The sequence below is a fragment of the Maniola jurtina genome, chromosome 25 (assembly GCF_905333055.1).
Source record: "Maniola jurtina chromosome 25, ilManJurt1.1, whole genome shotgun sequence".
NCBI classification, from domain to species: Eukaryota; Metazoa; Arthropoda; class Insecta; order Lepidoptera; family Nymphalidae; genus Maniola; species Maniola jurtina.
Genome location: NC_060053.1, coordinates 3310155 through 3327621, shown reverse-complemented (window position 1 = coordinate 3327621; position 17467 = coordinate 3310155). Strand labels below are relative to the sequence as shown.

At 31.1% G+C, this 17467-nt stretch overlaps 1 protein-coding gene across 41 annotated transcripts in view; it reads left to right on the top strand.

The window, feature by feature from the left end:
• LOC123878005 (ryanodine receptor) overlaps positions 1-17467 on the top strand; it is a 141244-nt gene that overhangs the window by 116898 nt on the left and 6879 nt on the right. For all 41 annotated transcript variants that reach the window (XM_045924982.1, XM_045924988.1, XM_045924983.1 and 38 more), the window contains one exon: positions 1202-1295. In XM_045924982.1, the coding sequence (XP_045780938.1) occupies positions 1202-1295 (94 nt within the window). The remainder of the gene's footprint in view (positions 1-1201; positions 1296-17467) is intronic.

Genomic DNA, 17467 nt, shown 5'->3' with positions numbered 1-17467 from the left:
TTGCCTTTTATCACCATAATTGAAGATTCCAATGTAATTTTCCAACAAGACAATGCACCATGTCATGCAGCTTCTACTACTATTCAATGGTTTAAAGAGTTTGGGATTCAGATATTGGAGTGGCCGCCTGCAAGCCCCGATCTCAGTCCAATGGAGAATGTGTGGGGCATATTAGCAAGGAAGATTTATGACCAAAATAAGGCACCAATCGCGAATGTTCACCAACTAAAAGAAAGACTGGAGTTATCATGGGCTGAAATTTCAAGTTCTGTTTTGATGAAGTTGGTAGACAGTATGCCTGATAGACTGATAGATGTACTTAAAAATAAGGGAAAATGGACCAAATATTAATTAAAATTGAATTAAAAAAGACATTTGAGTTTATAATTTTTCTCAGGGTTTGTGGCATGTCGTAGACTATGTTTTAAAAAAAAATCGTTATTATTAAAAACAAACAAGAATAAATATAATGTTAGGTTTTAATACTACTTGTAGTACTTTACTAACATATTTTATTTAATGTATCATTACTATCTTTTTAATTAAAGTTCTATATCTGCTTGAGTCTATATTTTTTCTTAGCACTGTACATATAATAAAATTGTAGAAAAGTGGTGTCTGTACAATGGAAATATATAAAAAAAAAGTAGCAGGGGTTATTAATAGTATTATTAGTAGTAGTATTATATCGATGCCGAACACGAAATTGTAATTAATTTTTTTTGTCTGTTTGTCTGTGTGTTTGTGCACGCTAATATCAGAAACGGCTTATTCGATTTAGATACGGTTTTCACGAATATATTGTAGTAAGATTCACTTAACATTTAGTGTTTATTTCATGTCAATCGGTTCATAAATAAAAAAGTTATGTCAATTTAAAGAATCACGGCGAACATTTTTAACGTACAGAGTACGTACTACACGCCTCGCGCCTGAGCGTCCGTGGCTGTATAAAGCGCGCTGATTCCACGCGAACGAAGTCGCGGGCACAGCTAGTAATAATATATAAATGAAACAAGTAACAAGATAACCATAATAATTTTAAATTTAAGTTTAGGTAGGTGTAAACGCGTGGTTATTTTATCAGTTCTAAAGAAGGACTGATTGGGATTTCTAGAGCTATTAGCTCCGAGCCCGCCGGTTTGATTATACTAGTAATGCCGGTAAGGCGCAATTCTAAAATTTGACTCCATTGATCCAGGTATCAACATTAGAAGTGGAAAGGGGTGAGGGTTCGGGAATCGGAGATATCATCAGCGGATCTGGTTCAGGACAAGGGTCTGGAAGTGGTGACGGTAAGTTGTTCATCCCTCTATTTATAAGACTAGCCCTAGTAGCTTTCATCATCATCATCATCATCATCAGCCAGTAGGGTAATATTGTGTGTTCTAGCTCAAGTCTCTAGATGACGCGGCGCGCCAGCGCGCGCCGGATCTATAAGACTTAAGCTAGAACACACAATATTTTCACAATAGATATCAGTTACAAGAGAATGATCAGGTTATTGTTACTAACTCATGTAGAAAGATGATTCAATGGTTGATTTAGCACATTCTTAAGTGATGCAACTAGTTACGATACTGAGTTGGAATATTTTATAGAAATTCTATTCTTAAGCATCGATTAGATTATTTAGAATAATTTATATTTTGTACTGGAACCCTTAAGAACCTACCTAATGCAATTAATGTAGCACTCATCTCAAATTTATGTTAAGCGGAGGTTCAGTTTAAGATGGGAGCATGTTAAAGCGGAACAGGTATGTCAGTTTATTAATATAAGTAATTAGTAACCACACTCCTTTATCGTAAAGTAAAAATTCAAGTGTTGCGGTATAAAGGTTCAAACACGATCGTTCAATTATTCAATCATTCATTTATTCATTTATTCAAGTATTCAACTCATGGTAAGTGGTGTGTCAGTTTAAGATGGAAGCATACTAAACCAGAACAGGTACGTTTGTCAGTTTATTAATATAAGTATAATTAGTGACCACACTCCCTTACCGAACATTCAAGTGTTGCGGTATAAAGGTTCAAAGACAATCGATCAATCATTCAATCATTCATTCATTCATTTATTCGAGTATTCAACTCATGGTAAGTGGTGTGTCAGTTTAAGATGGAAGCATACTAAACCGGAACAGGTACGTTTGTCAGTTTATTAATATAAGTATAATTAGTAACCACACTCCCTTATCGAAAATTCAAGTGTTGCGGTATAAAGGTTCAAAGACGATCGTTCAATCATTCATTCATTCATTTATTCAAGTATTCAAAACATGGTAAGTGGTGTGTCAGTTTAGGATGGAAAGCATGCTATGCCGGAACAGGTAAGTATGTCGGTATATAAGTATCAATAATAATTACTAACCACACTCTTATAATAGAAGGTTAAAATTCAAGTGTTGTAGTATTAAGGTTCATCCAATTCATTCATTCATTCTAGTGTTATGGTATCCCACTAAAGTAAGTGTCCGAGTCAGAGGTGCATGCCCGGGATCGAACCCCTGCCCGACTTATAACCGGAGGCAGCGGACGTCTTAATCACTATGCTATCATGACTCATAGAGTAGATCGAGTTCGGTTGATAGACCTACTATTCCATAAAATACTTACATTAACACCTTTCTACCTAACTATTTTTGCCGATAAAATCATATTTCATATAAGTAAGTATAAGTACTTTTTATTCTCTAAATGGGCGATAATTTTTATAAAATTATTATTAATCGATCCGCTTTTGGTAAGTAACTAATGAAATATTATATTGTATTTTGGCATTACACTATTTCAACTGCTGTAAACATTACCTACATAGTGCATAATATGCATACTTATCTAATGTAGAAATACAGAACAGACGCCATGAGTGTTAAAAAATAATATCAAAGTAGGTATAGTCGGGATACATCATGTGTTAACTAAAAGTGATTCTTTTTCGGTGTCTAATGACTTGTATTGCAGGATTGCATATTTGCAGTTTGCTTCCTAATAGGGAATCCTAAACATGCATGCGGCATCTTATGTATGTGTGTAATAATGAGATCTTTGAATGTCATTCTAATTACTTTTATGTTTAAGAGTCATTATTCTATGCAAATACTATGAACTTTTGACTTTATTGATTGACTATTAGAAGAACCTAAATTCTGTAAGCACTGTTTTCACTACGCATTTCTTTTGTGAGCACTTCAACGAGCAAACGTTTACTTAATTCACTTAAAAAATCATTTTTTAAATTTCAAAAAGCAGTTGTTTAGCTTCAGTATGTATGTATTTTTTTTATTTTTTTTATTTTTTACATATTTTAACGAAAGAGTTGTTGCATCTACAGAGAAATAATATTTTTTTTAATATTAACTTCTTACCTAATAGTATTTTAAAAAGTTACATTAAGTACATACATGTTTAAATTTCATTTCACCAAAAAATCTTTAATTGTTTCAGAACTAGATAATAGTATGATGTAACAACATTAAAAAAATGTTTTTTCTATAACAGGGCTTCGAACTTTAGTAATAATCCTTTTAATTCGGATGACGAATTACCTATAACTTCAAATTCAACTTCAAAGAGTAAATCACTCAATAAATTGAAGAAATCAAAAAAGCGGCAGTCAGATTCAGAATCTGAACCGGAACCACCTGTAAAGCGTAAGAAAGCGCTTCAAAAAAAGCCTGTCAAGGCTGCACGTCCTTCATGGGAGTCTGAGGTGAGTTATTACACTTTATTTTTACTGTAAATATAATATTATTACAATTGTTTTCAAGAAATATTAGAATTCTGACTGAATATAAGCATCAACTAAACCCTTTAAGAAGATATTAATGGTTTTTTACATCATTATATTTAATTATTTAATTATTAGTTAATATTAGCTTAGCACGTTTGAATATGGAGCCTAAGGTCTCAAGTTCAATTCTTGAGCTGGATCAAATAAATTGTTAGCTTTAGGGAAGGTTTCGCAACTCAACTCTGGGTTGTTGAACTTATTGATGGAAACCTATAAACAATTTATTAATAAACATTTTATTAACTGAGTTAATATTTTTTAATAACTAAAAATATTATTTTTGTCTTTTCAGTACGAAGAAGAAGTGGTGCAAAAGCTTGAACCACTTAAAAATTTTATCACCAAGAAAATAGCATCAGGGTATTCTACACAGCGAAAACCAGAGAAATTAATAACGGAAGGCGATTATTACTTAGAACTCCGCATCTATAACGCTGCTGAAGCATCAAAGATAAGCCCGGGTAATCGATGGCGTCACGCCCTTTTTACTTATAAGTCATGTATGGATACCAACTCAGAAATTTGGCAGGCAACGAATCGCTTGGTCGCTGCTGCTAAGGAAGATTTTAAAGGGGTTAAACCTACACTATACCCAGCATGAAAATTTTAACTGCATTTTACTAACTTCAAATAATAAGTACTCTTACTTAGTATAATCTCATAATGACTTTTTGTGATATTTGTAATATAACAGTGCCAAAATACTTTTCACACAAGAAAAGTTATATTCATAAGTCTAATTGTTTACTTCGCACAGAATTCGATAATGTTCAAATAATTGGAACTGCTTTTAAGAACAGAATACTAAGCTATCGTGTATGTCCATCAAAAAAATTTTTGTTACCTGAGCAATTTTTATCTGAAGTTGTAAATACGATATGTAATTTAGTAAAAAGAAGTCTTGAGAAACATAATGCTCTTAAAATAAATTTTGAATTATTTGCGACTTTTACTTTGCCAAAAAATAATGAAAAATCTTTGAAGTCGTTTAATACTAAATATGTACAAATTTTTCAATCCACAAACATAAAAAATATATATTTAGAGTGTGTAAAAAGCCTGCTTAACAAATTATCAGAGTTTGAACATTCAGAATCAGGCTGGTCTTTTGACTCTTTGAATAATTTAGAAGTAAACATTAATAAATACAATCCTTTAAGGACAGGCTCCTATATTCCACTACCAATAAAAATTCTGAAAACTAGATCTTGTGTAAATATTAAAAATAGTGATGATAAGTGTTTTCTGTGGAGTATATTAGCACATATGTATCCCACCAATAAAAACTTTAATAGAGTATCTTCATATCCTCATTATTCAAAAGTTTTAAAAATAGATGGTATGTCGTTTCCACCATCTTTTGAGGATATCACATTATTTGAAAAAAATAATTCTGACATAAGTGTTAATATATACAGTTTAGAAAAAAATGGTGATATTAACGGACCTCTGTACAAAACCAGCAAGCGTAAACTTGTTCATGTTAATTTGCTTTACATTACTAAAAACAATAAAAGACATTTTTGTTTGATAAGAAACTTTGAACGGTTGGTTCATAGTCAACTTACTAAAAATAAGTCTAAAATTTTTTTATGTGAGGAGTGCTTCATTTATTTCAATTCAGAAGAAAAATTATGCAAACATAATTGTGCTAGAATTAAAACTGTTCTTCCAGAGAAAAATAGTAAATTATATTTTGATAATTATGAAAGAACTCAAAGAATACCAATTGTGATTTATGGTGATTTTGAAAGTTTATTAAGAGAATATTCTGATAAAAGTAAATCTGGGCATACTGAAACCATACAGGTTCATGAAGCCACATCTTTCGCGTACTATATTTGTTGTGAATCTAAACCTGAACATAATGAACTGGTTTCATACATAGGAGCTAACTGTGCTCAAAAATTTGTAGAAACAATTTCAAATGATGTCAAACGATTACATGCAATTTTGTTAGAAAATAATCCCATGAAACTACTTACTGAAACTGAAAAGAAATGTTTTCATAATGCAAAAGTTTGCTGTATATGTAAACAAAAATTTACATCCACAGATAAAATTGTGGCAGATCATGATCATTTTACAGGGGAATATAGAGGCGCGGCTCACAACATTTGCAAGTTGAGTGCAAAGAAATGTCCTTTTATACCTATTATATTTCATAATTTAAGTAATTACGATTGCCATCTTTTTATTAAAGAGTTAGCGAGTATTAACGGTCGTATAAATATTATTCCGAAAAATAAAGAAAAATACATATCGTTCACAAAATTTATATCAGTTGATTCAAAAACTGCTGCTCAACTGAAATTCATCGATTCTTTTAATTTTCTCAGTTGTAGCTTAGATAAATTAGCTAGATCTTTACATCAAGACGACTTCGTAAACTTGCGTAGGTATTACAGTGATCAGTATTTATTTGATTTGATTTGCAGAAAGGGTGTGTACTGCTATGATTATATAGACTCTTTAAAACGTTACGATGAAACTGAGTTACCAAAACGAAAACATTTTTTTAATAAACTTACTTCAGAACTTATTTCGGAAGAAGATTATAAACATGCATTGAAAGTTTGGAAAACTTTTAAAATAAAAAATTTAGGCGAATATACAGATTTATATTTAAAATGTGATGTACTATTACTAGCAGATAGTTTTGAAAAATTCAGGAAAATTAGCTTAGCAACCTATTGCTTAGATCCGTGCTATTATGTTTCTTCACCTTCTTTAAGTTGGGATGCAATGCTTTTGCATACCAATGTAAAATTAGACCTTATAACTGATGTGGAGATGTATCAAATGATTGAAAAAGGTATACGAGGTGGTCTAGCTCAGTGTTCATTAAGATATGCTAAAGCTAACAATAAATATATGTCTGACTATGATATCAACAAATCAAGTAGCTTTTTGGTATATTTAGACTGTGTGAACCTGTATGGTTATGCAATGATGATGAAACTTCCTACAAGTAATTTTAAATTTTTGAACAAAGACCAAATTGAGACTTTTGAAATTGATTCTATTACTGTTGACAGTAACATTGGGTATATACTTGAAGTAGATCTTAGTTATCCATCTGAAATACATGACGCTCACTCAGATTTACCATTTGCTGCTGAAAAATTTACACCTTTTGGTCATAGAAATGCCAAGCTTATTGCAAATTTATACGACAAATGTTCCTATGTTATTCACTATATCCATTTAAAAGAATGTCTTAAAAACGGTCTAAAATTGTTAAAAATTCATAGAATTCTATCATTTGAACAAAAAGAATTTTTGAAACCATATATTGAATTGAATACCTCTTTGAGGCAAAAAGCAGAGTCTGAATTTGAAAAAGACTTTTTCAAAAAACAAAATAATGCTATTTTTGGTAAAACCATAGAAAATAAAAGAAAACAAGTAAATGTAAAACTTGTTAATACATGGACAGATAAGAATAATAAGACAAACAGGATTATTGGAGCAGAAAAGTATGTAAGTGCGCCTAACTTTAAATGTTTGTCGATATTTACAGATAATTTGGTAGCAATCCAATTAGAACAAACGAAATTAATTTTGGATAGACCAATTTATGTGGGGTTTACTGTTTTAGAGTTAGCTAAAACACATTTATATAACTTTCACTATTCTATAATGAAACCATTATATAAAGAAAATATTGAACTTTGTTATACTGATACTGATAGCTTACTATATCGCATATATACTGATGATTTTTATTCAGACATGAAAAAGAATATTAAGTTTTTCGATACCAGCAATTTTAGCGATAAAAATGTTTACAATATCCCTCAAGCAAATATGAAAATTCCGGGGTTTTTTAAAGATGAGATGGGTGGAGATGTTATTGTTGAATTTGTTGGCTTACGAGCAAAATTGTATTGTATTGAATCACAAAAAATGTCTATTAAAAAGGCAAAAGGAGTGACAACATCTGTTACCAAAAGGTTGGATATAGATAAATACAAAAATGTGTTATACTACAATCAATCAGTCAGAAAGAATATGTGTGTTATTAGATCTAAAAATCATAATGTATATACCCAAAAAATTAATAAGTTAGTTTTAAATAGTGAAGATGATAAAAGACAAATTTTAAAGAAGCAATTTAAAACGTTGCCGTGGGGGCACTACAGTACAATTTTTTAGTTGTTAATTTGTACTAGATTTTATGTTATTCATTACTGTGCAATTTTGATTGTTCATGTATGCATGCAAATATTGAAATAAATATTTACTACTCATCACTGACATTTTATTATTTTACCTTTCAGTTTTTTATTTTAATATTTATCGAGATCAATAACTTGAGTTATAGTGATATCATAGCAGGTGATAATGTTTGCTTACTGACCTTTACGTTTGTTTATATAGACCTTCAATTTCAACATTATATCCTTATCACCTTGGTCAAGAAATGAAAATGCAGTAAGCAAACATTAAGCAAAATTAAAAAAACCTTTACATTTAAGGGAATCGAACCCTTGAAATATTTGAAAAAACTTGATTGTACTACCTAATATTTACATGGAATACGTTAATATTATTAGGTACTTAGTACAATCATAATGTTTTCAATTAATAATTTAAAATTTAAAAAAACAATTTTATTCTTTAAACCACGTTTATTTCATAAATAATGAATTCATGCTACAGCTCCTTACTCTAAAAAACACTATTTTTATAAACAAAAAATATGATGATATTTAAAAATAAGCAAATTACATTTCAACAATAGTTCACATTTATATGGAGTGAGTAATTTTTGACATTATTTTACCTATCAAATTTTCTGTAGCATCCATAACTTCATCGTAATTATCCTTGACTACATACTGTGCACTAACACTAGGAGTATCACCATTTATATTTTCATCTTGTTCTCCTCCATTTAGTCCATAAATATTTATTTTTATTAAATGAAGCCGTCTTCCAGTTGCTTTGCGAATAACATAGGATGTTGATGTAGAAGTCGGGGGTGAAACAGGCTTCAATAGTGATAAACTGCATTTTTTCTTTTTTTTCATCTCCTTACTAGATGCTTGAACTGGTTCTGCTGCTTGTTTTTGAGCTAAATCCTCGCAAAGTCTCTGAAATTCAGTTTCCGCGAACCCGTTTACATCTTGTGCGTAGTAAAAAGGATTTGTTAGATTTTCGTTGGGTAAGATAGGAGTCGACATAATTCTGAAACAAAAAGAAAAATAATTAATAAATAACGGTAAAAAAATACATGCTTTATTAAAAGTCAGCACATTGTTATAAAATAATTATAATAACTTACCAAGTAAAATACTCGATATTTATTATGATAAAATTATGAGCGCGGCTACTGTTTTCTTCGGGAGCTGTAGCAGGAATGAAGCTTTAATAAATAATAATTAATCTAATACTGTCTTGCGATCTAAAACGATGTAATTTGAGCAAAACGAAAACATAATGCTTAGTGACACAGCATCACATTCCAAGTTTTTCCCGAGAGCTGTAACAGGAATGAACATGCATCGATAGTAAAATCTTATATAATCTTGTATTCTCAAATGGGTAATTTGAGCAAAGTGAAAACAAATCTTTAGTGACACAGCAACGCATTCCGAGTTTACACGTGTATGGTGTCATTTCTTTAAATTGGTTATTAACATTATGTTACATTTTAGTTATAAAATTATATAGAATATAATGTGAAGACTTTATAACAGGATTTTATCTTTTTTAACAGAAAACACAATGAAGTTGATCAAACAACCAGTAACATTGGAAATTAACAATTTAAATATAGAAGCGTCATCAATCCAAAAAAGGCATAGTTTGCTGTTGCCCGATACGATTCGCTGTATAATATGTGGACCGTCAAATTGTGGCAAAACAAACACAATGTTAAGCTTATTACTACATCAAAATGGTCTCAAGTTTCAAAATGTTTACCTATATTCTAAAACAACATTTCAACCAAAATATTGTTTTTTGAATAAAGTTTTAAGCATGGTTCCAGCTGTTAAGCTCTTTACCTTCAAAGATGATAAAGAGGTTATTCCTCCTACTGAAGCCTTGAAAAATTCTGTATTTATTTTTGATGATGTTACTTGCGAGAACCAAGTAAATATCCGAGATTATTTTTCAATGGGTAGACATAAGAACATCGACTGTTTTTATTTGACTCAAACATATTCTAAGATACCAAAACAATTAATTCGAGATAACGTAAATTTTTTAATAATTTTTAAACAAGATGATATAAATTTGAAACACATCTATAACGAACATGTCAATTCTGACATGACTTGGTCAGACTTCAAAAAATTATGTTCAGATATATGGAAAGATCCATACACATGTTTAATAATTAACAAAGATTGTGAATTAAACAACGGTAGATATAGAAAATCTTTCGACGTTTTTGTAAAATTTTGAATGAAATTATTTAAACAGATTGTAATTTAAAATTAGTTTCATTTTAATTTTTACTACATAGTTCAATGGTTGTGTAAAATAATTAAAAAAAGAAATGGAAACAAGTTTGAAAAAAGAGTTAATTAAATCAGTAAAGGCTATTAAAAGTAAAGTAAAAAGATTACGTGATGAAGATGAAGAGTTAGAACTGAGGCGGAAAAAAATATTTAAACCACTGTCTGATCCTTTGAAAGCAATTGTTACACTAAGTAAATATGCTACAAACAAATCTTATCACGAAACTAATTGTAACAACGCAAGTGTTGGAAATAATCAATCGCCTGAAATTCCAAATATAAACTCAAAACAAGATGGTGATATTGAAATTACTTATAACGATAATAACTTTGAAGAAAATCCGAAAAAACAAGAGGAAATGTCTGAACCTTTGGAATTTATAAATGATGAAGTCAACATTTCCGAAACACTGGCAGACAATGATCTGTTTGGCGAGCAAAGCAATGTATCTATACCATTTGGTATACGTCGCATTAACAAAAAATTGATGATAGGAAATACCCCCGTCAAATTTTCAACTGTAGATGATATGTCTTCAAACAAATTAACGTTTATTACTATTGATGATAAAAGTTATGAACTAACTGCTGGTTTAATAGAACTTTTATTAAGAAATAAACCAAACTTGAATAAAGTAACTGAAAGTGATAAAATCACATATAAAGATATCTTAATTAGTACTAGTGCTCATAAAAGAGATTACAATCCTGCTAATCAAATTAAAGGTGACAAAGGAAAAAAATATTCTCAAATCATCAAACCATTATTTTATGAAAAGGATATGTGTGAAACAAACAAATTAAAGTACGGTGGTAGGCTACCAGTTTTAAAGAAATACAAAACTGATACTGATCTCATCTATTGGGATGATCCTAATGAGTTAATTGAAAGATTAAGATTGATTATTGCGTCCAGAGACGCTGGCAACACTAATCATGATAATGAAATTCTTTCGATTATTGAAGAGTTAAAAGAAGCGGGTATAATAAAAGAATAAAAGAAAGCACATTTATGGAGCGTGTTCAGTATTGATAAGCAGGTTGAACATGAAAGTTGATAAGTTTGGACATCATGTTAATAAGATGCGAAGAATGAAAGGAGTGTTATTAGAATGCGCTTTGAAGTGTACAAACAATAATTTGGATGCTCAGCATAAAAGAGTAAAAAATCTTGCGCAACCGGTAGATTCTAACGATTGTGTTACAAAAGAATACGTTGATGTTTTGGCAGACAATCTTTCAAAAAAAATATCATCAATTAATCAGTTTATTACAGAAATAAATATTAAAGTAAGTAATTTGATCGAAATCACCGAGGCTAGTAAAGTAAAACATGAGCAAAAACAGCGTCGTAAATGAAATACATAAAAATGCAAGAGTAAACTTTCCTCGTCGACATGTTGTCATGAGAGATATAGACGATTTATGGCAAGCTGACTTGATTGATATGAAATCTCTTTCGAAACAAAATTCAGGTTATAAATATATTTTAGTTATAATTGATACATTCTCAAAATATGCTTGGGCATTTCCACTAAAGTTTAAAAATAAAGATCAGGTCTCTAAAGCGTTTGAATCTATATTAAAGAAAGGACGTATTCCAAAAAACCTTCAAACTGATTTTGGAACTGAGTTTTACAACGAAAATTTTAAAACGATAGTCAAAAAATTTAACATCAATCATTATTCTACATATTCCACTAAAAAAGCTTCTATAGTTGAAAGACTTATAAGAACTTTAAAAAATAAAATGTATAAACAATTCAGTTTCCAAGGAAACTACACTTGGATTAAAGGTGTGCTAGAAGAAATAGTTGAAAATTATAACACCTCTAAACACAGAACGATCGGTTTATCTCCTAACGAAGTTAATGAAAATAATAAGAAACTTATACTTCAAAGATTTAATGTAGGAAAACAGTTAAAAATCCTTAAGAAGAGAAATTTAAAAGTTGGAGATTTTGTGCGGATTAGTAAGTATAAAGGTGTTTTTGAAAAAGGTTACACTCCTAATTGGTCCACCGAAATATTCCGTATTAAAAAAGTACAGAAAACGAATCCTGTTACTTACCTTATAGAAGATGCTAAACATCAGCCAATTTTGGGCTCATTTTATGCAGAAGAACTTCAAAAAACAGAAAATCCTAATGTCTATCTTATTGAAAAAGTTTTAAAAAGAAAAGGAAACAAGATATTTGTAAAGTGGTTAGGATTTCCATCGAGTGAAAATAGTTGGATAGATAGAACGAATATTTTATAACTAACCAGTTCCCAATTTATTTATTGTTATTTAAGTGATAGTATAGTTATTTTACATTCATTGTAATAAAAGTAATGAAAGAGAGCAGTATTCTCAATTGGTTTATAAATCATTTACCATTTGAACTTCATCTACCTGGATATAATTACTGTGGTGCTGGTACAAAATTGTATAAAAGGCTTGCACGGGGAGATCAAGGTGTAAATAAATTGGATGAATATTGTAAACAACACGATATTGCATACGACTTGTCAACTTCATTAAGTGATCGTCATAAGGCTGATAAAATATTGATGAAAAGGGCTAAGCAACGTGCTTTAGCATCTGATGCAACTTTGGGAGAAAAGATAGCAGCAAATTTAGTTAATAAAGCTATGATAGCTAAATTGTATACCGGGTCGGGACTGACTAGTAAAGCCAACAATTCTAAAACAGTGTCGCTAAAAAAATCCGCTTCAGGCACTGGTTTGAAAAAACACTTTAAACATGTTGTTGCTCATGCAAAAAAGCATGTGCAAAAAATGAAACCCAAATGTAAGAAAATGGCTATAGAATTAGCCATAGCAGCGGCTAAAGAATTGACTAAAGACTCGTCAATAAAACTTCCTCGAATTATACCAATTCCAAAAACTGGTGGAGTACTTCCTTTGATACCTATTTTTGCCGGATTATCTGCTGCGGGTAGCTTAGCTGGTGGTGCTGCAGGAATCGCTAAAGTTATAAATGATTTGAAAGACGCTAAAAAACGTTTTACAGAATTAAAGAGGCATCATGAAAAAATGGAAACCCTCCATATAGGCAAAGGTTTACATATCAAACCGCATAGAGGTAGTTTAGGAATTTACATTTCAAATGAAAAAAACTAAGAGAAAGGCTACCCAAACGAGCGCTCACCAATATCGACATCATCAACCATTCGCAAGACATTCCTTACTTTCGAGGGGTGTTTATGAGAGATGAGATGCCAAAACATCCTTTTCGAAAAGAATGTGGTATAGTTAATTTGGATAGCTCCAATAATCCTGGCTCTCATTGGGTAGCCTATGCAAAAGTAAATAATGAAATTCAATACTTTGACAGCTATGGAAATTTAAAACCACCTAAAGAGTTAATTCAATATTTAGGAACTGGTATGAGTTATAATTACAAAAATTTTCAAGGTAGTCATCCTTATAACTGCGGTCATCTATGTATAAAGTTTTTAAGAAGTTTTTGGAATACACAAAATAAAATGTATAAATAGTTCAGTAAAATCAGTAAATTTTTAGTTTACGATCATGTCTGTAACAATCACTATTACCGGGCACAAATCTGTGTTGGAATCATTTTTTCAACCTCCTCTTATTCTCGATGGTGAATATGAATGCGGTTTATTATATTTTTCTGCTCTGAACTCAATACCAAACATAAATCATAGCAATAACATATTTGCATATGGTGATGAATGTAAATATTTAAAAATTCCATATGGTACTTATGATTTATATGACATAAGAGAATATCTTGCGAGTAAGTTAGACAACTGTGAAATTGAAATAAAACCAAATAATAATACTTTAACATGCTCGCTTTTTTGTTCCAAAACTGTACATTTTGACGTAGAAAACAGTTTAGGACGCTTACTTGGTTTCCCAAATGTAAAACTTGAAGCAAATAAATGGCATGAGTCTGTTAATCCAGTTAACATTCTTCCCTTGTCTGTCATCAGGATCGAATGTGATCTTATATTCGGATCATTTAATAATGGGTTTGCATCACATATTATTCATGAATTTATTCCTAACGTTCCTCCAGGATATCGATATATAGAAATTCCAAAAAATATTATTTATCTTCCTGTTAATAAGAGTAATATATCATCCATAACTGTTAAAATCATTGACGAAAACGGTAACAATATTGATTTTAGAGAAGAAAATATCCAACTGAGACTTCATTTACGTAGAGCAAAATGATAGTGTTTAATAAAACACTTGGATATGAGGTGAAAAGAATCAATCATTTGCCTGCTACTAAAGCGCGTACACGTATTAAAGCAAATCGTAATATTGTAACAAAAAGAAACAAAGATTTTCTCCGATCACTCGGATTCAAAGTATGAATATTCTAAATATTAATAACACCCCAGTATTCGATAATTCTATCGAAAGTTATGAGATCCACACGTACAATCCATACAATAACAGCTTTAAAGAAAATGATGAAATTCGCATTCCAATACATCAGCAAGACATATACATATTACCATGTAATAGTTCAATTTATGTTGAAGGCTTTGCCACAGTGACTGGAAAAGATCAATCGGGGAAAGAAATAAAGAAACCTGTAAATTTTACTAATAACCCTGTTATGTTTCTATTTCAAGACATTAGGTATGAAATGAACGGTATTGAAATAGATCGCGTAAGAAACCCTGGAATAACCACAACATTAAAATCATACATATCGATGAATGAGGGGGATAGCAAAGTCGCAGCATTGTGGGGTTGGCAAATGGATGGTTTTAAAATGACAGAGGGATATTTTAATGCTGTTATACCATTGAATAAAATAATGGGATTTGCCGAGGATTATAATAAAATTATTATAAACTGTAAACATGAACTTATTCTGAATAGAAGTAATAGTAATTTAAATAGTGTAACAATTCACAAGGATGATAATATACATATAGAAGTACGAACAATTCAGTGGCGTGTGCCGCATATAAAAGTTTCGGATCGTGAAAGACTCTCACTACTTAAGTATTTAGAAAAAGACAAACCTATTCAAATAGCATTCAGAAATTGGGATTTATATGAATATCCTTTACTTCCTAAAACTACAAAACATTCGTGGTCAATTAAAACTACTTCTCAACTTGAAAAGCCTCGATATGTTATTTTTGGTCTACAAACTAATAGGAAAAACAGTAAGACTAATGATAGTTCTATATTTGATCATTGCAAATTAACAAATGTAACACTGTTTTTAAATTCACAATATTACCCATACGATTCACTTAATTTGAAATTTGATGAAAATAAATACAGTATATTATACGAAATGTACACTCAATTTCGTCAGTCTTATTATAATCTTCCTGTTGACCCGTTGTTTGATCTGATCACATTTAAAGAAAAGGCACCACTGTTTGTAATTGACTGTTCAAGACAAAACGAGAATTTAAAGACAGGACCTGTAGACGTACGTTTGGAAATTGAAAGTTCGCAAGAAATCCCGGATAAAACATCAGCATATTGTCTTATAATAAACGATCGCCTCTTTGAATATAAACCCTTAAGTAATATTGTCCGCAAGTTGTCATGAATGTCATCATTGATGTACAAGGATTCAAGACGGATTCCAATGAGTTTATAGTAAAAGAAATAGCTATATTATGTAATAACCATATCCAGACTTATTTAATCAAGCCACCATACCCATTTTATAATTTAACGAAAACGGAAAGAAAACAAGTTTGTTGGATAGAAAGAAACAGAGGAATACATTGGAAAGAAGGTTTTATTTCATACTTAAACTACAAAGGATATGTAAACATGAATAATTATTTAAATAATAAACGTGTTTATGCTAAAGGTGTAGAAAAAGTGCAGTGGATATCGAAAATGTTTGGTTGCGATAGTGTTTATAATTTGGAAGATAAATCTTGCCCTAGCTTATTAAGTTTGTATGAACAATACGAAACGAATAGTGATGTGTTTAGTTGTTTATACCATCCTTCAATATGTGCATTAAAAAACGTGCTTGTTTTAAGAAAATGGTGTCTCGATAATAAAATTTTCTAATAAATATATATCTAGTAGTTTTTATTTACTTTCCTTTTGTTAAGGGTTGATTAGTAATATAAGCATGACTAGCAAAGTATAGTCAATATTTTTATTAGTTGTTGATTAATACGACTTTAGTTTATTCATGTACATGGTCTAAGAAAGTCATTCCTTTTCAAAAACTCAAAGTAATCATCATAATTATAAACAAATAAAAATGATATTAAAAGTTAATGATTTAGTTGACGTTGTTATTGTAAAATGGAATTTGTGTGGGCTGCATCATGTACATATATTAAACTATAAGGAATACGATGGTATTCTGATATCAACGATCTCAAAGAAATCCAACATTTATTATAAAGGTCTTAAAGTTTCCGCACGCGTATTAAGAATAAATAATAAGTATGTTGACTTGATACCATCAGCTGATTAATGTGTAACTAAAACCGTCTGATTTTCATAAATAACCTTATAAAGCTGAGTCATTAGGATTTATCTGAAATTGTAAATGTTGTAAATCCAAATAATTCTAAAATGAGATGTCAATAGTGATAAGTAGGCTATCCAAGAATAATATCACCATTGAATCATCTTCGAGGAGTTTGTGACAACCTGATCATTCTCTTGTTACTGATTATATTTAACATCGATCGTGAAATTGGAAGTTGTAGCTCACGTCTATACGATGCGCGGCGCGGCGCAGCTACACCGCTAGACGCGCCGCGCTTTATCTAGAGACGTGAGCTACAACTCCCAATTTTACCCTACTTCAGCCTGTGGACATCCACTGTTGGACATAGGCCTTCCCTATAGAGCGCCACCACACCCGATCCTCATCCAGCCACTTCCCGCCAGCCGCTTTATATCGTCGGTCCATCGTGCTGGAGGGCATCCCACACTACGCTTGCTTACACGCGGTCTCCACTCGAGGACTTTCCGGCTCCAACGGCCATCGCCTCTACGACAGGCCATGCCTGTCATAGAGGCGATGGCCATCATAGTTTGGGCTATGTCAGTGACCTTGGTTCTCCTGCGGATCTCCTCATTTCGGATCTTATCCCTCAGGGAAACTCCTAACATAGCCCTCTCCATAGCTCGCTGAGCAACTTTGAACCTCGTAGCTTTAGTTTTAATTAATTATCACCACTATAATCATCTTAAAAATC